At 51.3% G+C, this 26,176-nt stretch overlaps 1 protein-coding gene and 1 long non-coding RNA gene across 8 annotated transcripts in view; one reads left to right on the top strand and one right to left on the bottom strand.

Annotated features, from left to right (window-relative positions):
• TRPV3 (transient receptor potential cation channel subfamily V member 3) overlaps positions 1–25,330 on the bottom strand; it is a 64,395-nt gene extending 39,065 nt beyond the window's left edge. For 3 of the 6 annotated variants that reach the window (XM_065532596.2, XM_074018219.1, XM_065532598.2), the window contains exons 1-9: positions 25,048–25,330; positions 24,113–24,289; positions 16,476–16,616; positions 13,392–13,672; positions 10,802–10,978; positions 9,619–9,777; positions 8,812–8,913; positions 6,726–6,799; positions 3,791–3,956 (exon numbers count right to left, since the gene is read on the bottom strand). In XM_065532596.2, the coding sequence (XP_065388668.1) occupies positions 3,791–3,956; positions 6,726–6,799; positions 8,812–8,913; positions 9,619–9,777; positions 10,802–10,978; positions 13,392–13,672; positions 16,476–16,616; positions 24,113–24,281 (1,269 nt within the window). In that variant the 5' untranslated portion in view covers positions 24,282–24,289; positions 25,048–25,330. The remainder of the gene's footprint in view (positions 1–3,790; positions 3,957–6,725; positions 6,800–8,811; positions 8,914–9,618; positions 9,778–10,801; positions 10,979–13,391; positions 13,673–16,475; positions 16,617–24,112; positions 24,290–25,047) is intronic. The other 3 variants (XR_012425126.1, XR_012425125.1, XR_012425127.1) reach the window with 1 other exon arrangement.
• On the top strand, positions 11,133–14,748 carry LOC123569456 (uncharacterized). Of its 2 annotated transcripts, none has more exons than XR_006693177.3 (2): positions 11,133–11,483; positions 12,553–14,748. It is a non-coding gene; the product is annotated as an uncharacterized lncRNA (long non-coding RNA). The 2 variants fall into 2 exon arrangements; XR_012425129.1 differs by having other exon boundaries at positions 11,133–11,479.
• Positions 25,331–26,176: the final 846 nt, after the last annotated feature.

Consider the following 26,176-nt stretch of genomic DNA (forward strand, 5'->3'; position numbering starts at 1 on the left):
ATAAGCACATATTCACGGTCCCCTGATCTTCCTGCTTCCCACCCTCTCCCACCTCCCCCCTAACCATCTCCTCACTCACTTAGGCCACTCTCCCTTCCCCCAGCCAAATCCTCCTGATGCTCCAACACTCAGCTCTGAATCCCACCTCCTCCAGGAAGCCTTCTGTTTCTGCTCTAGCCCCAGGTTCTCTTCTCCCTGTGATTCACCCTGTGCCTTTCACCATAGGGTCTCACATCTGGAAGCCTCACATTCCTGGGGGCAGTGGCATGCTGGAGCCAGCTCACAACAGCTCGCAATAGCTGTTAACTTCTCATGAAGCTTGTGAGCTGGTTGTTAAACACAGCCATTATTCAGAACTAAATCAAACTTTCAGTTATACGATGAATAAGTTCTGGGATCTAATGGACAGCATGATGGCTGTAGTTAATACTGTGTTGTGGATTAGAAATTTGCTAAGAGAATAGATCACAAATGTTCTCACCCCACAAAGAAATGGCAACTATGTGAGGCGATGGGTATGTTAACTAATTTGAAATTGGGAATCATTTCATAATATATACCTATATCAAATCCTCACATTGTATATCTTAAATTTATACAATTATATATGTCAACTATACCTCAATAAAGTTGGGGATAAGGCCGGGCGCAGAGGCTCATGTCTGTAATCCTAGTACTTTGGGAGGCCAAGGCGGGCGGATCATGAGGTCAGGAGATCAAGACCATCCTGGCTAACACAGTGAAATTCTGTCTCTACTAAAAATACAAAAAATTAGCCGGGTGTGGTGGTGGCACCTGTAGTCCCAGCTACTCAGGAGGCTGAGGCAGGAGAATGGGGTGAACCCGGGAGGCGGAGCTTGCTGTGAGCTGAGATTGTGCCACTGCACTCCAGCCTGGGCGACAGAGCAAGACTCCATCTCAAAAAAAAAAAAAAAGAAAAAAGAAAAAAAAGTTGAGGATAAATTATTATTTGTATTGCCAAAAAATTAAACCATATAAAACTTACAATTAAATAAAGTAAGTTATATTTAAAACAGAGACAAGCCGGGCGCAATGACTCAAGCCTATAATCCCAACACTTGGAGAGGCCGAGGTGGGTGGATCGCCTGAGGTCAGGAGTTGGAGGCCAGCCTGGCCAACATGGCAAAACCCCGTCTCTACTAAAAATACAAAAATACAAAAAAAAAAAAAAAATACAAAGGTGGCACTCACCTTTGATCCCAGCTACTCCAGAGGCTGAGGAAGGAGAATTGCTTGAACCCAGGAGGAAGAGGTTGCAAGGAGCCTAGATCGTGCCACTGCACTCCAGCCTGGGAGGCAGAGCAAGACTCCATCTCAAAAAATTAATTAATTAATTTAATTAAATAAAACAAAGACAATAAATGTTCAAAACTCATCCCTGTCTAGTTATTTCACTATATTTACAATTGTGTGTGCTTTTGAGGTTACTTATCTCTATGATAGCCATATGGCGGGAATTCTAGAGTGGCGTGGATCTGCATGTTTCTCCCTAACTCCACGTCCAGTAACATAATGTTGGTAGCTGGAAACTGGCCCTGGGAGGAGAACAGTAGTCTGCCCTTCTCTTCGATTTCACTTTCTGCAGTTTTGGTTGCCTGTGGTCAACTAAGACCCAGAAATCTTACACACAATACAATATTCTGAAAGAGAGAGACAACACTCACCTACTTTTATTACAGTGTATTGTTATCGTTGTTCTGTTAGTTATTGCCATTAATATCTCTGTGCCTAATTTATAAAATACATTTTATAAATTCCACATAGCCAGTTGAGTCTTAAAATCATTTGTTGCTTCCCCCCACCCGCCCCCAGCACTTTGGGAGGCCGAGGCAGGCGGATCACCTGAGGTCAAGAGTTGGAGACCAGCCTGGCCAACATGGTGAAACCCCGTCTCTACTAAAAATACAAAAATTAGCTGGGCCTGGTGGCGCACACCTGTAGTCCCAGCACACCTGTAGTCCCGCTGGGGCGGGAGAATTGCTTGAGCCCGGGAGGCAGAGGTTGCAGTGAGCCAAGATCGCACTATTGCACTCCAGCCTGGGTGACAGAGCGAGACTCAGTCACAAAAAAAAAAAAAAAAGCAAAAAAGTATTCTAAGACTCAACTGGCTAAGTGAAATTTACAATAAACTGTATTGTATAGTATATTTTCATTATTTGCATAGATGTATATGTATAGGAAAAAACAGCATATTATATAGGGTTTGGTACTATCTGCAGTTTCAGGCATTCATGGGGGGTCTTCGAACATTTTCCCCAAGAATAAGGCGGGGCTACTGTATTTACATCATGAAAATTAGTAAATGCCACAAATCAGAGATTGATTGACTCATTGTTTTGTTGATATCTAGATCTAAATGATTTAAGACAGTAATGGAGAAACTATTAATCCAGATCAAATTTAAAATGTGTTCTGTCCACAGCCTTTACATTGTGTATAGCACAAAAATACCAACAGAATATTCTTCTGATATTTGCAAACTAGTATCCAATTCAGCAAAGAAGTTGCTCACATCATTGATAAACAAGTAAAGTTCAACATAAATCTTAATTGTTTTACTTTAATCACTGCTTATAAAGAAAAATCTCAACCAACATTCATATCTGAACAGCACTCTTCTGTCAATTGCAACCAAAAGTTGACAACAAAAACTAGAATTCAATAAAAAGCAACAAATAGGCCGGACGCAGTGGTTCACGCCTGTAATCCTAACACTTTGGGAGGCCGAGGCGGGTGGATCACCTGTTCAGGAGTTTGAGACAATCCTGGCCAACATGGTGAAATCCCATCTCCACTAAAAATACAAAAAAAGCTGGGCGCGGTGGCTCAAGCCTGTAATCCCAGCACTTTGGGAGGCCGAGACGGGCGGATCACAAGGTCAGGAGATCGAGACCATCCTGGCTAACACGTTGAAACCCCGTCTCTACTAAAAAATACAAAAAGCTAGCCGGGCGAGGTGGCGGGCGCCTGTAGTCCCAGCTACTCGGGAGGCTGAGGCAGGAGAATGGCGTAAACCCGGGAGGCGGAGCTTGCAGTGAGCTGAGATCCGGCTACTGCACTCCAGCCCGGGCGACAGAGCGAGACTCCGTCTCAAAAAAATAAATAAATAAATAAAATAAAAATAAAAATAAAAATACAAAAATTATCCAGGCATGGTGGTGCATGCCTGTGATCCCAGCTACTCTGGAGGCTGAGGCAGGAGAATTGCTTGAACCCAGGAGGAAGAGGTTGCAGTGAGCCAAGATCGCACCACTGCACTCCAGCCTGGGCAGCAGAGCGAGACTCAGTCTCAAAAAAAAAAAAAAAAAAAAAAAAAAGCAACAAATTATTCTAAGACTCAACTGGCTACGTGGAATTTACAATAAACTGTATTGTATATTTTCATTATTTTCAAATTGCGTGATACATATCCTTTACATAGTAAACTGTATGATAAGTGTATGTGTATACGTACATACACGTATATATATACATATTCCACCCCCACACACACACACACACAACACACACACACACACACAGAGCGGTTGTTAAATGTTTACCAGCACACCACTGCCCAGGAGTGAGAACATTCCTCCACGAAGTGTACCCCTCCCCAGCGCCCCACAAGCCTGGGGGATTTAAGGTCTGGACACGTAAAGCCTGACGGAAAGCAAAGGGAGCGCATGGCATTCGGGAGAAAGAGCAAGTGACCTGCCCCTCTTCCTCTCCAGATCTCAGTTTCCCCATCTGAAAAAGGGCCCTCCCGCCGGCACAGCTCCCAACGCACCTTCTGGATCATGACGCTGTACATGCCCATGGACTGGAACCCCCTCGTGTAGTAGAGCATGTTAGCCCAGCCCAGGGCCATGGCCAGCACGAGGCAGGCGAGGTACTCTTTGTAGGCAAACAAGTACAAGAAGACAGACAGTATCACAAGCACAGCTTGGATAAAACTGTTCAGGAGACACAGGAAACACGGGCCTTACTTACTTCTCAGCATCAGGGCAAAGATATGCAAATCCCCCAAACCTCCCTTAAACCCCCTAAGCAGTCATCCCAGTGACGGAGATCCATTTGGCTACCGTAGAATTCAGCCTGTAGAGACAGCACCAGATGCCAGTCACAGCAAGTGGTAAGCTGATTGCAGCTGGTGGGGACTTAAAAAAAAAACACGCATCCACAGGGCCGCAGAAGATTCTAGGGTGCTGCCCCGGAGGCCCTATATTTTTTAAATTACCCACACGGGCCTGGCGGAGTGGTTCACGCCTGTAATTCCAACACTTTGGGAGGCCGAGGTAGGAGAAGCGCTTCAGGCCAGGAGTTCAGGACCAGCCTGAGCGACATAGTGAGACCTTGTCTCTACAAAGAAAAAAAAAAAAAAAAAAAGTAGAAAAACAATCTAAATCACCCACATAATTTCTGATTCCCACGTCGATTTGAGAACTACTGGAGTAGACTAAAGATGTGGTAAATGATTGCATTTTTAACCAAAATGACAAAAACTGCCAATATCTATACTTTTAAGCCAATTATAACAAAAGTCCCCCAAACCCTACTTTTTAAATCGTGGTGTTTTTTTTGGGGGGGTGCAGGCAGAGACCGAGTCTTGCTTTGTCACCCAGGCTGGAGTGCGGTGGTGCTTTCTCGGCTCACTGCAGCCTCTGCCTCCCAGGCTCAAACGATTCTCCTGCCTCAGCCTCCCTAGTAGCTGGGATTACAGGCGCCCACCACCACACCCGGCTCATTTTTGTATTTTTAGTAGAGACAGGGTTTCACCATGTTGGCCAGGCTGGTCTCGAACTTCTGACCTCAGGTGATCCGCCCACCTCAGCCTCCCAAAGTGCTGGGATGACAGGCGTGAGCCACCACGCCTGGCATTAAATCTTTTTAAAGTATGATATATGCTAAATGAAATAAGCTAGATGACTCCACTATATGGCTCCACATATGAGGTACCTGAAATAGTCCAATTCACAGGGAAAGAAGGAAGAATGGTGGTTACAGGGGGCCAGGAAAGGAGAGGAATAGGGGCTGTTGTTTAATGGGTATGGAGTTTCAGTTCTGCAGGACAAAAACAGGTCTGAAGACTGCCCAACAATGTGAATGTACTTCAAAGTATTAATTTGTATGCTTAAAAAACGGTTATGGCCGGGCGCGGTGGCTCACACCTGTAATCCCAGCACTTTGGGAGGCTGAGACGGGCGGATCACGAGGTCAGGAGATCGAGACCATCCTGGCTAACACGGTGAAACCCCGTCTCTACTAAAAAATACAAAAAACTAGCCAGGCGAGGTGGCGGGCGCCTATAGTCCCAGCTACTCGGGAGGCTGAGGCAGGAGAATGGCGTGAACCCGGGAGGCGGAGCTTGCATCCGGCCACTGCACTCCAGCCTGGGCGACAGAGCGAGACTCCGTCTCAAAAAAAAAAAAAAAAAAAGGGTTATAATGCTAACTTTTATGTTACGTGTATTCTACCACAATTAAGTTTTGTTTGTTTTTGGTTTTGTTTTTTTTTTTGTTTGTTTTTTTTTTTTTGAGACGTAGTGTCGCTCTATTGCCCAGGCTGGAGTGCAGTGGCACGATCTCAGCTCACTGCAGCCTCCGCCTCCCGGGTTCAAGCAATCCTCCTGCCTCAGCCTCCCAAGTAGCTGGGATTACAGGTACATGCCACCATGCCTGGCTAATTTTTGTATTTTTTGTAGAGAGAGGGGGGTTTCACCAGGCTGGTTTCGAACTCCTGACCTCAGATGATCCACCCACCTTGGCCTCCCAAAGTGCTGGGATTACAAGCACGAGCTATCGTGCCTGGCCCATGGTTAAAATGTGTTTAAGTACAATATATCGCAAACATACAAAATCAAAATCTACTCCTACACAGTCATATGCAGACGTCGGGATAAAAACACTGTCTTATAACATCAGGCAGTTTCCGAAATTATAAAACAGCTAACAAAAGTCACAACACAGGCACGGTTGTAAGAGAAATCATCGGATTCATCAACTGCATTTTAGACTGAAATGAGGAAGAATGTCTCCCTCCACGCTAACAAAACAAATAAGAAGCAGAAGAGGCCAGCGCAGGAGCTCATGCCTGGAATCCCAGCACTCTGGGAGGCCGAGGCAGGCAGCTCACTTGAGGTCAGGAGTTCAAGACCAGCCTGACCAACATGGCGAAACCCCGTCTCTACTAAAAATATAAAAGGTAGCCAGGTGTGGTGGCACACGTCTGTAATCCCAGCTACTCGGGAGGCTGAGGAAGGAGAATTGCTTGAATCCGGAAGATGGAGGTTGCAGTGAGCTGAGGTCACACCATTGCACTCCAGCCTGGGCAACAAAAGTGAAACTCCATCTCAATTAAAAAAAAAAAAAATCCATAAACAGGACTGCTAAGGCTGTTCCTGCCTTCTCCACTCCATGCTGCCTTCTGCTTGGGGCTCCGTGACGGGTGGAGTCGGCCATCATCACCACCTCGGCCTCCCAGAGTGCTGGAATTACAGGCATGAGCCACTGCGCCCGGCAGCCCTGACGTTTTCTGACCCTCTCCATGGGCGTCTACGTGTCTCCTGCTGGGAGGAAGACAGGAGAGCCCTGGCGTGTAACCACGGCAGAGTGACTGGGACATGGTGGCACGGCAGGCTGGTTGTTCCAGGGGGACGCGGCAGCTGCCATACAGGACACCAACCCTGCCTGTGAGGCGATAACCGAGGGGCCAGACCTACTTACAAGACAAAGTGAAACCAGGCATCCGAGAGGATGGACTGCAGATCCGAGGGTCTCAGCAGGAAGATGGCAATGCCCTAAGGCCAGGAAGGAAAGACAAACTGCACCCTCTTCATGACCCTCACCAGGGGGCTGAGCCTCTGCATGACCCTCACCGGGGAGCTGAGCCTCTGCGTGACCCTCACCCGGAGTAGCTGAGTCTCTGCGTGACCCTCACCGGGGAGCTGAGGCTCTGCATGACCCTCACGGGGGAGCTGATTCTCTGCATGACCCTCACCGGGGAGCTGATTCTCTGCATGACCCTCACCGGGGAGCTGATTCTCTGCATGACCCTCACCAGGGAGCTGAGCAGGGGGTGCTTCCCCAGGACCAAGACTCAGTGAGGGCTGAATGTGCAAAGGCCGGGCTAGAGTCCAGGTGGTGGATCTGAAAGGGGACCTGTGCCTGGGGGGCGTAGGCACCTCCACGGTGAAGGTGAACGCTCCCTCCAATATTCTGACCTCCCTCACTCCTTACCCCATCCTCACCCCAGAACCTGCAAAGCGGTACTATCACTACAGCCACCTTCCACTCCCCAAATCCAGCCTAGCGTTCCAGCCTCCGAGCCTTTGCTCATGCTGTTCCCCATACCCACCTTGTAATGACTTTGTCCTCATTGTCCTCGTGCCCAATCCTAACCCACCAGAGTAAGTGCCATCTCTGCCTTCAAGCATCTCTACCATTCCCTGTCCCCAGATAAAAGTCACCCCCTTCCTCTGAACACTGATCTGAACCCAGCTTAGGGTCTTTTTTGGTCTATCATAAAGTCTTGATGTTTATGCCCATGCTATGTCCCCCACCAGGCTGTGAACTCAAAGACAGCAAACTCGTCCCATCCCTGTCACCTCCTCCAGGGCCACTCATATATAGAAGGTGCTCAGATTATATGTGTTGATTCATTGGATGGACAGATGGATGGATGGATGGATGGATGGACGGAAGGACGGATGGATGGACGGACGGACGGACGGATGGATGGATGGATGGATAGATGCATAGATGGATGGATGGGTGGATGGATGGATGGATAGATGGAAGGATGCATGGATGCATGGATGGATGGATGGATGGATGGATGGATGGATGGATGGATGGATGGATAGATGGAAGGATGGATGGATGGATGGATGGATGGATGGATGGATGGATGGAAGGAAGAAAGGAAGGAAGGAAGAAAGGAAGGATGGATGGATGGATGGATGGATGGATGGATGGATGGATGGATAGATGGAAGGATGCATGGATGCATGGATGGATGGATGGATGGATGGATGGATGGATGGATAGATGGAAGGATGGATGGATGGATGGATGGATGGATGGATGGATGGAAGAAAGGAAGGAAGGAAGAAAGGAAGGATGGATGGATGGATGGATGGATGGATGGATGGATGGATGGAGAGATGGAAGGATGAATGGATGGATGGATGCATGGATAGATGGAAGGATGGATGGATGGATGGATGGATACATGGAAGGATGGATGGATGGATGGATGGAAGGATGGATGGATGGATGGATGGATGGATGGATGGATGGAAGGAAGGACGGATGGATGGATGGATGGATGGAAGGAAGGAAGGATGGATGGATGGATAGATGGAAGGATGCATGGATGGATGGATGGATGGACAGATGCAAGGATGGATGGAGAGATGGAAAGATGGTTGGATAAAGGATAGAAGGATGGTTGGTAAGGATAAGCGGGCATGTGAATGGATGAATGAGTGGCTGAGTCCATGAAAGAGGGCAGGTGATCGGATGGGTGGATGGGGGTGGAAGAGGACAAGGGACACTGAGTGGCTGGGAAGGTAGATACACGGTGGATAGCTGGGCAGATGGATAGGGAAGTAGATGAATGAAGTAGGTAGGATAGGCCAGTCTTATCCATTTTTTCCCAATTTATAACTCAGAAAGCTAAGGCTTGGGAAGGAAACGCCTCCCTGAAGCCCCCCAGCAGTAACGGCAGAGCAGACAGGGATGGAGGCCAGGCCTGCTATCACCTGCCTGCCTCGCGGGGTGGTCTGGAGGGGCCGAGTGACCCACTCACCTCTTTCACGGAGATGCACGTGGCCCAGATGAGTACGAACATCCTCCCGAGGAGCTGCAGCCACCCCATCTTGTGCGTCAGGGCCAAGGGGTGCGGGAGGGCCTGGGGGGATAGCAGAGGGGTGGTCGGAACAGGGAGTAAGGTGGACCAGGCTGGCACCAACTCTACAGGGAGCAACACACAGGTAAAACACTCAAGCCAGGCCGGAGGCCAGCACGAAACCCGATCTCTGTACAGAGCGAGAAAAGGAGGAGCAGCTCCCTGACCCCACCCTCCCCACCCTTGATGGAAACCCATAACTCTACAACGACAAGTATCAGCCAATCGGTGCTAACAACCCTCACACTCCATTGCAATAGCCTTTCCAGAACCCATTCATATCCAGACACTCAACACGGCCTCACCGCACCATTCCATAAAGCCGAGGCTCCGTGCCCCACGTGACGCATGGGAAGCCGAGGCCCGGCAGGCAGGGAGAGCTTATCGTCCTCCCATTTCCTGCAGCCCTCACAGCAGAGACACCCAGTCAGTTCTGTATTTTGACAGAGACCCTGGGCAGGGCCTGAGTCTCCGAATTCTCCAACTTTCCCCCCCAACATGGGTCTGCCTGGAACTCAGCACCTAGGGTTTAGCCCAACTAAGCACCGAAGACTTACTCAGTTCCCTAGAAAATGTGAAGGACAACTGGGGACCCCACCCAAATCTCCTGGCCTCTCTGGGCCTCAGTTTTCCCACCTGCACGTGGGGCAGCTCCAAGCCCCGCCAGCTCTGACCGCCCCATTTCTCCCCTCCACGGGGCCCACGTACCTCCTCCTCCCGGGGGCGGTAGTACGACACGAGGGTCAGGGTGATGTTGTAGAAGAAATAAAAGCAGAAGGACAGAAAGAACATGTACTTGGCAAATTTCTTCCACTTCATCCGCAGCAGCGTGTGCAGTGGCTCCAGGGTCAGCATCTCATGCCGGTTCTAGGGGTAGAATGCCACCAGTCACCATGGAGATGAGGGACAGAAGGAGCGACCGTTTGCTAAAGGCCTGTGGGAGCTCTGAGGCAGTGCCCCTTCTGCCGGGGTCCATCATTATGCCCAATGGACTGGTTTGGCTGGAAATGCTGGGAGGGCGATTTCCGGCTCCTGAGGCTCCTCCCACGGTACTCGGGCAGTACTCAGAGGCCGCAGGAGCCTGGGCTTGAGGACTCGATGCACAGCAGAAAGTGGAGGATAGAAGCGGGCAGGAGGTAGTGACAGGGGTTCCAGCCCCAGTTTGCCCCTCCTTTGCTGTGTGACCTTAGGACAGCCCCTGACTCTCTCTGGGCCTCAGACTCCTCACCTATAAAACTCCTAACAATCCCTGTCCTACCAACCAGGCTGCCGTGAGGGTCTGGGAAGACCCAAGGCAAGGAGACTCTGGGAAGCATGACTCTCGGTAAAGTATGGAGGAGGAAGACCCAGCCTGCTGCCTCACTTCCCCCAAGAGCTGAACACCTCTCATAGCTGCTCCTCTCTTCACCTTCGGTGGCACCAAACTCTCCCCTCCAGCCTCCTCCAGGAAGGCCTCCCTGATTGCTTCTCAGCGCACCCTCTGACCCTCATTTGGGACCAGGTTTTGGGGAAGAAAGAATTCTAAGCCTGACCATATACACCAACAGGGGGGTGGGAGAGAAACAATATGGAAAGGATCAACCCCAACCACCCTGTCACCCACACCCACACCCAAACAGCCCCGGATACTGGGACCGGAAGACCCCCACCTGCCCCCACCACCACCACTCAGGTCTACAGTCCAAGGTCAACCAGGAAGAGGCGGGCCCAGCATCTGTCCCAGGCCTCGCCCTTTCTGTGCCTGACTCTGCCCACTGAGGCAGCAGAGTGGGGGATGCAGACACGGGGCGGTGGAGCTGGCAGCACTGGGTCTTCCCAGCGTCCTCGGAGCCCCTGGCCTGAGGTCCAGCCCTCTGTTCCCTGCCCTTCCCTGCCTGCGCAGGAGACCCACATCGATGTTGGTGTTGTAGACGGTGATTTCCAGCACGGAGTTGTCCGTGGTGGTGTCCACGTTGGTGAGGTCGTAGAGGGAGGACGACACGGGTCCGTATGCCCAGTCAGTGAACTTCCTGGACAGGCTCCGGAGCCGCTTCTCCTTGATCTCACGACTGAGGATGTACTTCAGGATCTGGGACAAGACGAGGAACAACTGTCAGCTGCAGAACAGGGGCTTGAGGCCAACAGGGCTGGACCAGCCAGAGGTGGGCTGGGCCCAGGAGATACTCCCGCCCAGGATGGGTGGAGACCTGCCTCTGCGCCTGGCACGACGGCCCCTGGGCCCCGTCTTTATCTGCGGGATGTGCACACAGCTTGCTGTTCTGCCCATCTCACTGGGGGATGTGAACACCGGGGACAAAAGGTGTGAAGGTTCTTCGCAGGCTGCAGCAAGCTGCACAATCGGCTTGAAACGCCTCACGCCAGCTGGGGCCCCAGTTCAGTGAAAACTCCAGGCACTGATGATTTTTTAGAAACAGTTTCCGTTTGCTCTGGACTTGAGAAGAAGCCAGAAGTGTTCTCAGTGTCCCCAGCTCACCGTAAGCCAAGACCCTTCCAGCTGTGACTCACCACTCTGGCCAGACGGCTGGTGACGAGAAACGCCACGCCCCACAGGGAGGCCCGCGGGACTTCGGTAGGTCAGTGATCCTCAAACTCTGTTGCATGTTGGGGTCGCTGGGAAACTTAGAAATTCCCACAGCATGGGCCAGGTGCAGTGGCTCACGCCTGTAATCCCAGCACTTTGGGAAGCCAAGGAGGGGCGGGTCATTCGAGGTCAGGAATTCGAGACCAGCCTGGCCAACGTGGTGAAACCCCATCTCTACTAAAAATACAAAAATCAGCCGGGCGTGGGGGTGCACGCCTGTAATCCCAGCTACTCAGGAGGCTGAGGCAGGAGAGTCGCTTGAACCTGGGAGGCGGAGGTTGCCGTGAGCCAAGACTGTGCCACTGCACTCCAGCCTGGGCGATGAAGTGAGAGTCTAGTCTCAAAAAAAAAAAAAAATTCCCACAGCATCAACTAATGAAATCAAAATCTCCAGGGTGGGACCCAGGAGAAGCTTCCTGGCTAGTTCCAAAGTGCAGGCTGGATGCAGAGCCGCTGTCTCTGGCTCCTACTTCCAAAAAGCTGAGCCCTGGGTTACCCCCGGATGAGACATGGGTTTCCTAGGGCACCAACTCAAGACCCAAGAGGAAGGGACTGTTGGGAAGGACAGTGTCAGAGATCTGGCCTCACAAGACCCCGTGGGTTCCCATCCCATCTGTCATGAGGGCCCAGGCAGAGAGCTTCTAGGGATAAGGCCAGGTCTCTCCGTCCCGCACCCCAGCCTATAAAAGCCCCAGGACGGTGGCCAACCTGGGTAGCATCCAGGAAAGTTTTTTGGAGGACACGGAACAGAGGAGGGAAGCGGGGGACAGGTGCCTCCCCCAGGCCAGCCACAGCGGGCACACTGTCCCCTAGAAAACAAGGGGGTCCTGGGGCCATGCTCCATGCAGGAAGCCTCCTCCCCGGGCTGGGGTGGCAGGGACAGCACCCGCCACAGTGGCACACAGGGAAGATGGCCTTGGAGAAGGCTCCTTCTGCAACCACAAGCTGACTCTTCAAAGCCCCAGCAAGCTGTGACCCTGAGGGTAGGCAGGAGCTGCGGGGAGGCAGACACACAATTCCTCCTCTGTTGAAGCAGTTCTCCATCTCCTCCTCCCCCACAGGCGAATCAAAAGGCCCCTTGTGGGCCCCAGGCCTGACTACTTGGGACAGGACCAAGGCCCTCGGGGCAGCTAACCAGGGAGGCGGGTACCCTGAGGCTGGCACAGCTGCAATTACTTAACAGCCACCACCCCCCAGTGTCCTCTGGTGGTGTCCCAGGAGCCACAGCCTCCTCGCAGAGGAGTGAGACAGTGAGGCTGAGGAACACACTTGGACCCCAGAATCCGTCCCCTAAGAACGTCTCAGACCAAGCCATGACACCGGCCCCTGAAAGAGATCCGAGCCCAGCCCTGCTCAAGTCTTCACCAAGGCTCCCAGCTAAGCCTCGGTTATCTCAGCCACATCACACAAGGCAAGAAGGGCCCAAAGCAGCCACACTCTCGGCTGGGGACACGGCACAGAGTTCCAGCCGGACAAACAGGCTGGAGTCTCTCCATGACTGGGAGATGGCAGCATATTAGCTCTGGGCCCAGAGCAGCCATTCTGGAACTCCCGTCCCCGTGAGACGCAGAAGGCCCCAAGGGCCACCCACTCAGCCCTGCTGGGGCTTCTGTGTCACCTCAGCCTCAGACTCCCCCAGCCTAAGGACAAGAGATGGAAACGCGGCGTATTAGGGACTGAAGTCTAGAGAGTGGGCTGCATCTCACCAGCTCCGCGTGGCCCCTCAGAACAAACCCACCTCGGGCTGCCACGCCACTGCATTTCTGGACCTAAGTCTGGGACCTTCTCAAGGCTGAGGCTGTGGTCTCTGAATCCCCGATAGGGCCCCCGGCGCTGAGAGAGTGGCAGCTGTGCCTCCTGACCTCCCGACCTCCCGCTTCCCCACGCCCCATGGCCCCACCTCGGCCTTGCCCATCTTGGCGGCCAGCTGCAGCGGCGTGAGGCCATCGTTGTTGCGAGTGGTCTCCAGCTCCCAGTTGCCACTCCGCAGTAGAATCATGTCATACATGCGCTTCACAAAGTCGTTCTGCGTCTTGAAGTCCTCGGCCACGGTCACCAGGGCGTGGAGGATGTTGTTGCCCCGCGAGTCCTGCGAGGTGATGTCCGTCTGCTCGTGGTCCATCAGCAGCTGCACAATCTCGGGCTGGTTGGTGCAGGCTGCCAGGGCCAGGGGCGTCTCACCTGGCGGGTGAGCACATTGAAGCTTGGTTCTCTCATGGGCCAGAAGCAGCGTCCCCCAAGACCCAGGACTGGGGCCCATATCCTATCTCAGCAGGACTGGCAACTCAGGTTCCCTGGCCCTCTCCCCATCTTCCGCTTCTATGGGGAAGAGTGAAGCTAGATCACAGCAGTACCCTCCTAACTGGCCTCCCTGTCTCCACCCTGGCCTTTTAATACTCTGCTCAGCACAGCAGCCAGATCAATCTGCTAGTGCCTCTCCCAGAATGAAAGCTCAGGTTCCAATGGCAGCCCACTAAGCCCTGCATCCTCTGACCTCCTCTCCCCATCACTCACTCCCTCCGGCCACAATGGCCTTCTTCCACCTCCTCCAACAGGAGGCCCCGGGGCCTTCGCTCGTCTATCCCCTCTGCCTGTAGATAGTCGAGTCACTCACTCCCTCACCTCCTTCACGTCCTTGCTCAAACATCACCTTTCAATGAGCCACCCTAAACACTGTTTAAAATTAAAATCCACCCTCCTCTTGCCCCAGACAGAACTCCTCATTCCTTGTCCTCTGCTTTACTTTTTTTTTTTTTTTTTTTTTTTTTGAGACAGAGTCCTACTATGTCACCAGGCTGGAGTGCAGTGGTGCGATCTCGCCTCACTGCAACCTCCACCTCCTGGGTTCAAGCAATTCTCCTGCCTCAGCCTCCCGAGTAGCTGGGACTACAGGCGTGCACCACCACGCCCGGCTACTTTTTGTATTTTTAGTAGAGACGGGGCTTCCCCACGTTGGCCAGGATAGTCTTGAACTCCTGACCTCGTGATCTACCTGCCTCGGCCTCCCAAAGTGCTGGGATTACAGGTGTGAGTCACGGCACCCGGTCCACTTTGTATTTTTTAAGAGCACTTATCATTTTGCATCATACTATATAAAATGCTTATTTATAATGCTTGTTACCGATGGTCTCTCCCTGTCTAGAATGTAAGCTTCATGAGGGCAAGGATTTCTGTTTTGTTCAGTGATATATTTCAAATACCTAGAACAGTACCTGATGTAGATAGTAAGTGCTCAATAAATGCTTGTTAAGAACAAATAAGGCAAGTGACTCACATGAGGTCACACAGCAAGCCTGGGACACGACCAGTCCTGGACACCAGGTCTTCAGCTGCCTCCCCTCTCCTCACCCCACCCAACAAATGCTTCCCAACACCAGCTCCAACCAGGTCCTATGCAGGACAATGAGGGCACACTATGAACTGGACAAGACCCTGTTTTCCAGGACACCCACACCTGGACATCCAGGGCTGCCCAGAGCGCAGACTAGCTAGTCCTGCTGATCAAAAAACCACCCAGAAGGTAATCCCAGCTACTCAGGAGGCTGAGGCATGAGAATCGCTTGAACCCAGGAGGCAGAGGTTGCAGTGAGCCAAGATGGTGCCACTGTGCTCCAGCAGCCTGGGCAACAGAGTGAGACTCCATCTCAAAAAAAAAAAAAACCACCCAGAAGAGAAAACAGATAGGTGATCATCAGTCAGGCAAGACTGGGTGGGAGGAGGGGTCTCCTCTGCAACAAAGTTGCACAGAGAAATTTTTGAGTGTGACGGAGCCATTTGTTCCCTGTCCTGATTGCAGTGGTGGTTAACCAACTCGAGGACGACGCATTGTGAAAATGAACAGAACTGTCCTCTAAAACGGGTGACTTACACTCTATCCAAATTATGCATTTCATTATTGTGAAAATGAACAGAACTGTCCTCTAAAACGGGTGACTTACACTCTATCCAAATTATGCATTTCATTTTTTTTTTTCCTAGAGCATCCTAACCCCAGTCGCTTCTGGACTCTGTGACTTGTCAGGCAGGGGAACTCTGCCCTCTCACTCTTGACTACCTCTCTGCAGTCCTGAGAAGCACTGGGCCCGGGCACAGAGGTCAGAGCTGGAGGCCAGGACATCTAAGTCAATGCCCTGCTACCCCGGGGCAAGTCCTTTCCCTTCGCAGAGCCTTCTCCTCACCTGTAAAATGGGGCTCCCTCCTCAGACTCCCTCCCAGGTCTCTGTTCCCTCAGAGGGCTGCCCAGGACGATGCTTCTAAGACCACCAGATGACACCCCGGAGCATGGACTCCTCCCCAAACACCTCCTCCCAGCCCCTCCTTCTCTGGTCCACCCTGGTGTCCTGCTCAGATGGACATGCCCAGCCTCCTCCCCTCCCAGCTCTGTCTTCTGGGGCACCAGAGCCTCTTAAGGCAGGGGCAGTGAGGGTAGAGGTCAGAGCGAGGTGGCCCCTCCCTTCCTCCCTCCTTCCTTCCTTTCTCTCCCTCCTCCCTCCTTCCTCCCTCTCCTCCCTCCTTCTCCCCCTCTCCCTTCCTCCCTCTCCCGTCTCCCTCCTCCCTCCTTCCTCCCTCCCCCTCCTCCCTTCCTCCTTCCCTCTTCCTTCCTCCCTCCTCCCTCCCTCTCACTCCTCCCTCTCCCTCCTCCTCCCTTCCTCCCTCCTTGCTGCTTCCCTCTTCCTTTCTCCCTCTTCCTCCTCCCTCTCCCTCCTCCCTCCCTTCCTCCTTCCCTCTTCCTTCCTTCTTCCTCCCTCTCCCTCCTCCCACTCCCTCTCCCTTCTCCTCCCTTCCTCCCTCCTTCCTGCTTTCCTCTTCCTTCCTCCCTCTCCCTCCTCTCTTCCTTCCTCTCCTTCCTCCCTTCCTTCCTCCTTCGTCCTTTCCTCTTCCTTCCCCCCTCCTCCCTCTTTCCTTCCTCCCTCCTCCCCCACTTCCTCTCCCTCCTCCCTCCTCCCTCCTCCCAGACTCCGCGCCAGGCGGGGGCGGCACCCACCGAAGTAGAAGCCTTCGTGCTGGTACTTGGGGTTGAAGAAGGCGCCCTTGGCGTGGGCGTTGACGTCGGCGCCGGCGGCGATGAGCACGGCCGCGATGTCCCCCTGGCGCCGCTCGATGGCGATGTTCAGCGCCGTCTGCCCTGCGGACCGGGCCGGGACGCGCGGAGCCTCAGCGCCGGGAACCGGGGCCTCTTGCCCCCCGTCTCTGGCCTGCATACCCTCCCCGAACCCATGGGGACATCAGAGCTCCGGTCTGTGTCGCCGGCTACCAGGAATCCCAGCCTCATTCTTTGCTTCCTTCCTGCCCGCGCGGACCCGAGGAATGTTTGTGGAGCGCCTGCTCCGCGCCCCGGCCCCAGTGCTGGGGGGTCAGGGGTGCACAAGATGCAACTTCGATTCTTTTCCTCAAGAAGCCCGCAGTGTCACTGAGAACTAGGCGCTACGATTCAGAGGGGGGCCGGAGCTGCGGTACCCAGGGGACCCTTCCCAGCCAGAGAGCGCCAGGGGGCTTCCCAGAGCTCTCTGACCTGGGACCTCAGAAGTTTGGCCAGGCTGGGTGGGGCCAGCTCATCGGCCAGGGTGAGAGTGCAGAGCGTATGCTAAGGGCCAGAGTCACAGAAGGCCTTGAATTAGGAAACTGGCATGATGAGACTTTGGTGTATGGTGCATGGGTGTTTTCAGACCCCTCTGGCTGCATAATTGGAGGATGCGTTACAAGCAGCCGAGACCAGTGAAAGAAATAATGAGGCCTGTAATCCCAGCACATTGGGAGGCCAAAGCAGGTGGATCACCTGAGGCCAGGAGTTCAAGACCAGCCTGACCAGCATGGTGAAACCCCGTCTCTACTAAAAATACAAAATTAGCTGGGCGTGGGGGCGATGCCTGTAATCCAGCTACTCCGGAGGCTGAGGCAGGAGAATCACTTGAAGCTGGGAGGCCGAGGTTGCAGTGAGCCAAGATCACACCACTGCACTCCAGCCTGGGCAAGAAGAGTGAAACTCCATCTCAAAAAAAAAAAAAAAAAAGTGAGGCCTGGACTAAGGGGAGGTGGAGGGCACAAGAAGGGTGGAGAAAGGAGGAAGCCCAAAGACCCTCAGGAGAAAGAGCCTTCAGGATGCCCAGCTGGGGAGAAAGGGGTCTCAGGTAAGATCTAGGTATCCGGCCCTGGTGGTGGGTGAATGATACGCTGGTGATACAGCAAGAGGAAAGAAGGGCAGAGGGAGGGACACTAAGCCTGCTGGAGACCAGAGAACTTCCAGAAAGGGACCAGAAGGCTGGAGTGGGAGAGGGTCTCAAAATGCACCAACAGAAACAGCATTTTGCAAAGAGCTGCCACCATGCCATGAACAAAAATAGTGTTGGTGGATTAAATATCTAAGCTTTAAAACAAATTAGAAAGATGGTTTATAGCTGACCTTTTGGTCGGGAAGACCTTCTTAAGCAAGATCCAAAAGGCAGAAACCATAAAGAAAAGGCTGACATCTTTGTTTACATAAAGGTTTTTGGTTTTGGGGTTTTTTGGTTTTTTGTTTGTTTGTTTGTTTGTTTGACACAGGATCTTGCTGTGTCACCCAGGCTGGAGTGCAGTGGTGTGAGCATAGCTCACTGCAACCTTGAACTCCTGGGCTCAAGCGATCCTCCGGCCTCAACCTCCCAAAAGCTAGACTTTCATATTTTGCATAAGAAATGCTCTAAGACATACAGTTAATCAAAAAAAAGCAACTTGTAGACTACAGACATGATGGTACTGTTTTATGTTAAATAATTAAGTAAATAAAACTATTTCTGTGTACATATATACACACACATGTGTGGACTACAGGCCTGCACCACCGCTCCTGGCTTATTTTTAAAATATTTTATAGAGACAGGATCTTGCCGTGTTACCCAGGCTGGTCTTGAATTCCTGAGCTCAAGCAATCCCCCTACATCGGAGATTTCTGTATTCCTGAATGCATCCTAATGAAAGTTAAAGACAAGTGATAGGCTGGGGAAAATATTTGAGATATATAAAAAGGCAATGTGTTTTTGGACCGGGCACGGTGGCTCACACCTGTAATCCCAGCACTTTGGGAGGCTGAGGTGGGTGGATCACTTGAGGTCAGGGGTTCAAGACCAGCCTGGCCCACATGGCAAAACCCCATCTCTACCAAAAACACAAAAAAATTAGCCGAGTGTGGTGGTGCACGCCTGTAGTCCCAGCTACTTGGGAGGTTGAAACAGGAGAATCACTTGAACTCAGGAGGTGGAGATCGCGCCACTGCACTCCAGCTTGGGCTAGAGAGCGAGACTCTGTCTTAAAAAAAAAAAAAAAAAAAAAAGGCAGCCAGGCGCGGTGGCTCACGCCTGTAATCCCTGCACTTTGGGAGGCTGAGATGGGCGGATCACGAGGTCAGGAGATCGAGACCATCCTGGCTAACACGGTGAAACCTCGTCTCTACTAAAAGATACAAAAAATCAGCCAGGCGTGGTGGCGGACACCTGTGGTCCCAGCTGCTCGGGAGGCTGAGGCAGGAGAATGATGTGAACCCGGGAGGCGGAGCTTGCAGTGAGCCGAGATTGCACCACTGCACTCCAGCCTGGGCAACAGAGCGAGACTCCATCTCAAAAAAAAAAAAAAAGGCAATGTGTTTTTAAAAGTTTGTAATATATTAAAAGCACCTACGAATCAATAGAAAGACAAACAACCTAAAAGAAAACTAAGATGATCAACAAGCACCTCACAGGGGAGAAGACACACAGTAACTAAACAAAGTGAAAGATGTTTGGAATCAGTGGTGATCAGGAAAATGAAAATCAGAACCGACAGAGTTAACCCTTTTCACCCCCAGACTGGAAAAGACCAAAAAAAAAAAAGGATAATTTGCAGTATTAGTGATGAGTAGGAAATGAGTATTTCTGTAGTCTGTTGTGGGGAGAGAGTAAATTAGTATCTTTTAGAGACAAGTTTGGCAATAACTATTATAACTTTTATTTATTTATTTAAAAAAAATTTTTTTTTGAGACAGAGTCTTGCTGTGTTGCCCAGGCTGGAGTGCAGTAGCACGATCTCGGCTCCCTGCAACTCCCGCCTCCCAGGTTCAAGCGATCCTCCTGCCCCAGCCTCCCAAGTAGCTGGGATTACAAGCGTGCCCCACCACACCCGACTAGTTTTTGTATTTTTAGTAGAGACGGGTTTTCACCATGTTGGTCAGGCTGGTCTCAAACTCCTGACCTCAGGTGATCCTCCCGCCTCGGCCTCCCAAAGTGCTGGGACTACAGGCATGAGCCACCGCACCTGGCCACTATTATAACGTCAAATGTACATGCACTTGAACCCAAATATCCCAATTCAAAATATTTTTAAAAACAAATGTGCACCTGTGCACAGGGTCATAGACAAGATCGTGCACTGTGAGAGTGTCACAACAACACGGTTGGAAACACCTGAGTGTCTGTCAATGGCGGAGTGGTGAAATTAGCCAGGGTGTGGCCGCAACTGCAGACCAAGCTGGTGAAAAGAAGCTAGACTTTCATGTTTTGGCATAAGAAGCACTCTAAGACATATAGTTAATAAAAAAAAAAACTTGTAGAATATAGACAGTATGATACTATTTTATGTTAAATCAGTAAAACTTTTTCTGTGTGCACATATACACACACATATGTCAAAGGCCTAGAAAACTCCTTTTAAGGAATTTTCTATATATGGGTAAAGGACTTAAAAAAAAAAAAAAACTTATGTAAAATGCTGGGCTGCTTTACAATGAAACTCTAAACCAGGCGCGGTGGCTCACTCCTGTAATCCCAGCACTTTGGGAGGCCGAGGCAGGTGGATCACCTGAGTTTGGGAGTTCGAGACCAGCCTGACCAACATGGAGAAACCCTGTCTCTACTAAACATACAAAATTAGCCAGGCATGGTGGTGCATGCCTGTAATCCCAACTACTCAGGAGGCTGAGGCAGGAGAATCGCTTGAACCCAGGAGGCAGAGGTTGCGGTGAGCTGAGATCGTGTCATTGCACTCCAGCCTGGGCAACAAGAGTGAAACTCTGTCTCAAAAAAAAAAAACGCTATTCCTGTGATGTGGATGTAATTAAAAATAAATTGTTAGGCCGGGTGTGGTGGCTCATGTGTGTGACCCTATCACTGAGAGGCAGGGGCGGGAGGATTGCTTGAGCCCAGGAGTTACAGACCAGCCTGGGAAACATGGTAAAACCCTATCTCCGTAACAAATAGAAAAATTAGCCTTCATAGAACCACTAACAACCTTCTTTTATTCACTCATTCAAAAAATACATACTAAGTATCTCCTTTTTTTTTTTTTTTTTTTTTTAAATGGAGTCTCGCTCTGTCGCCCAGGCTGGAGTGCAGTGGCCAGATCTCAGCTCACTGCAAGCTCTGCCTCCCCGGTTTACGCCATCCTCCTGCCTCAGCCTCCCAAGTAGCTGGGACTACAGGCGCCCACCACCTCGCCTGGCTAGTTTTTTTTGTATTTTTTAGTAGAGACGGGGTTTCACCGTGTTAGCCAGGATGGTCTCAATCTCTTGACCTCGTGATCCGCCCGTCTCAGCCTCCCAAAGTGCTGGGATTACAGGCATGAGCCACCGCCCCCGGCCACTAAGTAACTCTTATGTGAGACCGTAAGGGCACCAGGAAATCAACTATAGTCCCAGCTACTTGGGAGGCTGAGGTGGGAAAATTACCTGAGCCCAGGGATGTCAAGGCTGCAGTGAGCCGTGATCGTGCCACTGCACTCCAGCCCGCCCAACAGAGTGAGACCCTGTCTCTAAATAAATAAATAAATAAATAAATAAATAAAGTAAAATAATAAAAATAAATATATTGAATCTGATGATGGATGTGTAGAGGTTTATTATGCTAATATCTTAACTCATGTTTAAATTTTTTATAATAAAAATGTCTTAATTGAAGAATTGCTTAAAAAAGTAAAACTCTGAAGGCCTCTGATAAAATGCTTTAAAATGATATTAATAAAGTTGTGATTGGTTCCCCTTAGCAGCATGGGGAGGAAATATTTGCCTTTGCCCAGTGGGGAAACTGAGACTCAGAGAGGCAAGGCAGTTGCCTGTAGTCCTGGCTACTTGGGAGGCTGAAGCAGGAGAATCACCTGAACCTGGGAGGCAGAGGTTGCAGTGAGCTGAGATTGCGCCACTGCACTCCAGCCTGGGTGACAGAGCGTAACTCCATCTCAATAAATAAATAAATAAATAAAGTAACTGCTCTAAATAAGGTAATTTTAGATTTAAAATGCTATGAAAATAAATGAAGGTAGTGTGACAGAACACGACTGGGGAAGGGCATGTTTCGAGTGGATAGCCAGAGTGGTCACCTTGGGTCCTGCCCAAAGTGTGGAAGAATGCTACTCTGCTGGTCCTGGAGCCCCTCTGCTCCAGGTGGAGGAAATGCTGAGAGGAAGGCAGGCACCACCAGCAGGTGGTGGGGTTGGTTTCCAGGGAGACAAGAATAAATGGCTCCTCCTACCATTCAGAGACAGAGGAGGTCCCCGCAGCCCCCCAGACCTCCTCGCCCCAGCAAGAGGCAGATTTATGAAAGGAGAGGGAAAGGGGAGGTTGAGAACAGGGAGAGGTAAGGATTTGTGACCAGGACAGCAAAGCCTTCATAGAAACACTAACAACCTTCTTTTATTCACTCATTCAAAAAATACACACTAAGTATCTCTTATGTGAGACCCTAAGGACACCAGGAAATCAACTATAGGCAACAGACTTCATCCTTGCCCTCAAAGGAAACATGTTGCTAGCAAAGGGTAGCTCATAAGTCCTGTAATACTGACAAGAAGAAAGGAGGAGACAAAGGGGACTGAAAAGGGAGAAGAATTAGGACAAGCAAGCTTGAGGCACTGGCCTGAACCTCCCTGTCTACAGGACTACTGTCAACTCCCTAGAGACAGGCTGAGAATGTGATATGGTTCATCCAGTTTCTCTCTTTGCATTGGCTACCAGGCAGCTCAGTGTGCAGTTTGGCACTCAGCTGCAGCAGTCTTCCCTAGGTTTCCTCTCTTCCACTCCATACCTTCTAGTTTGTCACAATCCTTTACTTTTTCTTATAATATAACAAAAAATGCTTTTGAAAGTCTGCAGAGTTCAAATAATAAATCACAGTTACTTTCTCCCATGAGAAGGGTTAAGGGCCAAAGCTAAACTCCCACCTGGAAAAAGCTAAAATGTGGCAGGTCGTGGTGGCTCACGCCTGTAATTCCAGCACTTTGGGAGGCCAAGACAGGTGGATCACCTGAGGTCAGGAATTTGAGACCAGCCTGGCCAAATTGGTGAAACCCTGTCTCTACTAAAAATCCAAAAAAATTAGCCAGGCATGGTGGCGGGCGCCTGTAATCCCGATTACTTGGGAGGCTGACGCAGGAGAATTGCTTGAACCTGAGAGGCAGAGGTTGCAGTGAACCAAGATCGCGCCATTGCACTCCAGCCTAGGCAACAGAGCGAGACTCTGTCTCAAAAAAACAAAAACCAAAAAAGCTCAAACATCTAGTGCCCCCAGCATATCAGCCAGACGGCATCCAATTATAATTAAGCCAATCATTTTTGCCACAAGCACCTCATAAGACCCTAAAGCGCTGTTGACTGACTCCAAAACTCGAATAAAGACACATCTCACTGATTTTCCCCAGTGGATTTCCTGGGAGGGAGCCACTCTCCCAGATTTGCTCTCCCAGCACCCTCTCTGGCCCACTTACAAAGAAATCCACAAAATTGAGACCCAGTTGGGGACAGTTAATGATGATGATGATGATGCTAACTGTTGACTTTTGGTGGCCCCTGCCCAGCTGTCTTGCCTCACTTCCAGCCTTCTTTTCATTGCTCAACCATGTGCCAAGCTCAGTCCCATCTTGAGGCTTTTGCCCTGATCCTTCTCATCATGTCAGCCTCAGGCCAAAGGCGACCACTCTGACTGTCCACGCTGAAGTTGCCCTCCCCCAGTCACTTTCTGTCACACTATCTCCATTTATTTTCATAATATTTTTAATCTAAAATTATCTTATTTAGAGCAGTGATTCTTTCTTGCTTGCTTTCTTTCTTTCTTTCTTTCTTTACTTATTTATTTATTTTGAGATGGAGTTCTGCTCTGTTGCCTAGGCTGGAGTGCGATGGCAATCTCAGCTCACTGCAACCTCCTCCTCCTGGGTTCTGGTGATTCTCCTGCCTCAACCTCCCAAGTAACTGGGATTACAGGCGCCCGCCACCATGCCTGGCTAATTTTTGTATTTTTAGTAGAGACGGGGTTTCACCATGTTGGTCAGCCTGGTCTTGAACTCCTGACCTCAGATGAACCACCCGCCTCAGCCTCCCAAAGTGCTGGGATTCCAGGCGTGAGCCACCGTGCCCAGCCTTAGAGCAGTGACTTTAACCTGTATTATTCACCAATGCATGCCCATGCCAAAAACAATGCCTGGCATGGAACCAGTGCTCAAAATTATTTGCAGAATGAAGGAAGAAAGAGAGAGGTACCTGAAGCTTCCCGGGCACCATGCTACATGCTTGGGGCTCCTCAGTGGCAGCCATGCCTCCACGTGGCCTGGCCAGCAGTGGCCCTGCGGCCCCGCAGCCCTTCACCCTCAGAGACTCCTGTCTGCACAGCCCCTCTGTGGGCAGGATACCTTCGTAGGCCTCCTCTGTGTACTCGGCATTGATGAACCTGCCCAGGATGTCGTTCTCTTCGGCAAAGGCAAGCAGGACCCGCACGATCTCCTTGGTGTTGGGGTTGATGTTTAACAAAGCCTTCATCAGGCAGGTCTTCCCCGTGTCGGAGGCCGTCAGCTTGTGCATGAGGAAGTCTGCAGGCAGGGCCGTGGGACGGAGCTACAGGCGGGGCCCGGCTGCCCTTGGCCCGCCCAGCTCAGAGAGTGTGGGAGCTGCAGCCGCAGACCTCAAGTCCCTGCTCTACACCCTGCTCCCAGGTCTCACACTTGGCCGCTCTCCTCCTCCCTCTCCAGCTGTTCCTCCTCCGTCTCCTTTGCTGGCTCCTTGCTCTCTGTGGCCCATGGGAGCCTTATCTGAGGCCTTTTACTCTTTCCCCACGGTGTGGCTTCCCACTGTCCACCCCAGAACCTCTGTCTCCAGCCTGCCCCCTCCTCGTGTCCTGCAAATAAAGCTCAGCTCATGGCCTCCCCATCAACCTGATACTGCACTGGTCCCTGCACACCCAGGGCTCCACCAGCCACCAGGCTACCCAAGTCTAAATGGCACCATGCTGGACCCCCTGTCCCTCACTCCCCAGGTCCTCAAGTCCTGCCCGTGCTACTGGCTGAGGAGCTGCCCAGAACTGTTCCCCTTCTCAAGCCCTGCTTCAGGGTCCCAGCCCTGCCTGAACAGTGGCCTTCTCCAGCTTCACCCCCCAACTCTCGTCCGACTCTCACCTGCCCAAACCTTTCTGTGGTTCCCCATTCTCCTTGGAGTCAAGTTCAAAGTCCCTCGCCAGAATTCAAGGCCCCTCACGCTCCAGCCCCACGGGTTGGTGAGGGGAGGGGAAGATGGACAACGGAAGTCAAGCGGGGCCCCAGCCCCGTACCCTCTGCCAGGCTCAGACACTCACCAGGCACATCCTCGTCATGGCGCCGCCTGCAAAGCTCCTGTAGCTCCACCAGCAGCTCCACCAGCTCCTCCACGCAGCCCTCAGACACGGCTGTAAAGATGCGCTTCTTCAGCCGCCTCTTTTTCCTCCTCTGCTCTTCCTTGGCCAGGTGTGCACTGAGCCAGAAAATGTTTCCAACTCACCACACACGTCCTCTCAAGCTCAATCTCTCCTTTTGCCCGCCAGAGCTGCCTGCAGGGCGCTGCACCTGCCGCCAACATCTCCCATGCCTGTCACAACGCCTGCAAACCCCTGGGCTGTGTGGACCCATCTGGCTCCCCTTGTAATCCACATGCAATCACATTCTGTCAAAATACCTGTATTTGGCTGCATGCAGTAATGATCAGGAAGGATCTATGCCTGTTAATAGACATTACCTTGAAAATATGAGATTTCATATTTTATGTTGTTTGAACTTTTTAAATCTATCCTTCCCTGTCCTCCCACTCCAGATAAGTAACCGTGGTAACCGTTGATGTCTCCTTTTGTTTCTTTTCTTTTTTGAGACAGAGTCTTGCTCTGTCGCCCAGGCTGGAGTGCAGTGGCGCCATCTCGGCTCACTGCAAGCTCCGCCTCCCGGGTTCATGCCATTCTCCAGCCTCAGCCTCCTGAGTAGCTGGGACTACAGGCGCCCGCCACCACGCCTGGCTAATTTTTATATTTTTAGTGGAAACAGGGTTTCACCATGTTGGCCAGGATGGTCTCGATTTTTTTTTTTTCTTTTTTGAGACAGAGTCTTGCTCTGTCGCCCAGGCTGGAGTGCAGTAGTGCCATCTCGGCTCACCGCAAGCTCTGCCTCCTGGGTTCATGCCATTCTCCTGCCTCAGCCTCCTGAGTAGCTGGGACTACAGGCACCTGCCACCACGCCCGGTTAATGTTTTGTATTTTTAGTAGAGACAGGGTTTCACTGGGTTAGCCAGGATGATCTCCTTTTGTTTCCACGTGTTCTTGCAAAATGCATATGGATATTGGGCACACGTATTTTGTTTCTTTTCTTTTTTTTTTTTTTTGAGACAGAGTCTTGCTCTCTCACCCAGGCTGGAATACAATGGCACAATCTCAGTTCACTGCAACCTCCACCTCCAGGGTG

Source organism: Macaca fascicularis, chromosome 16 (genome assembly GCF_037993035.2).
Source record: "Macaca fascicularis isolate 582-1 chromosome 16, T2T-MFA8v1.1".
Lineage (NCBI taxonomy): Eukaryota > Metazoa > Chordata > Mammalia > Primates > Cercopithecidae > Macaca > Macaca fascicularis.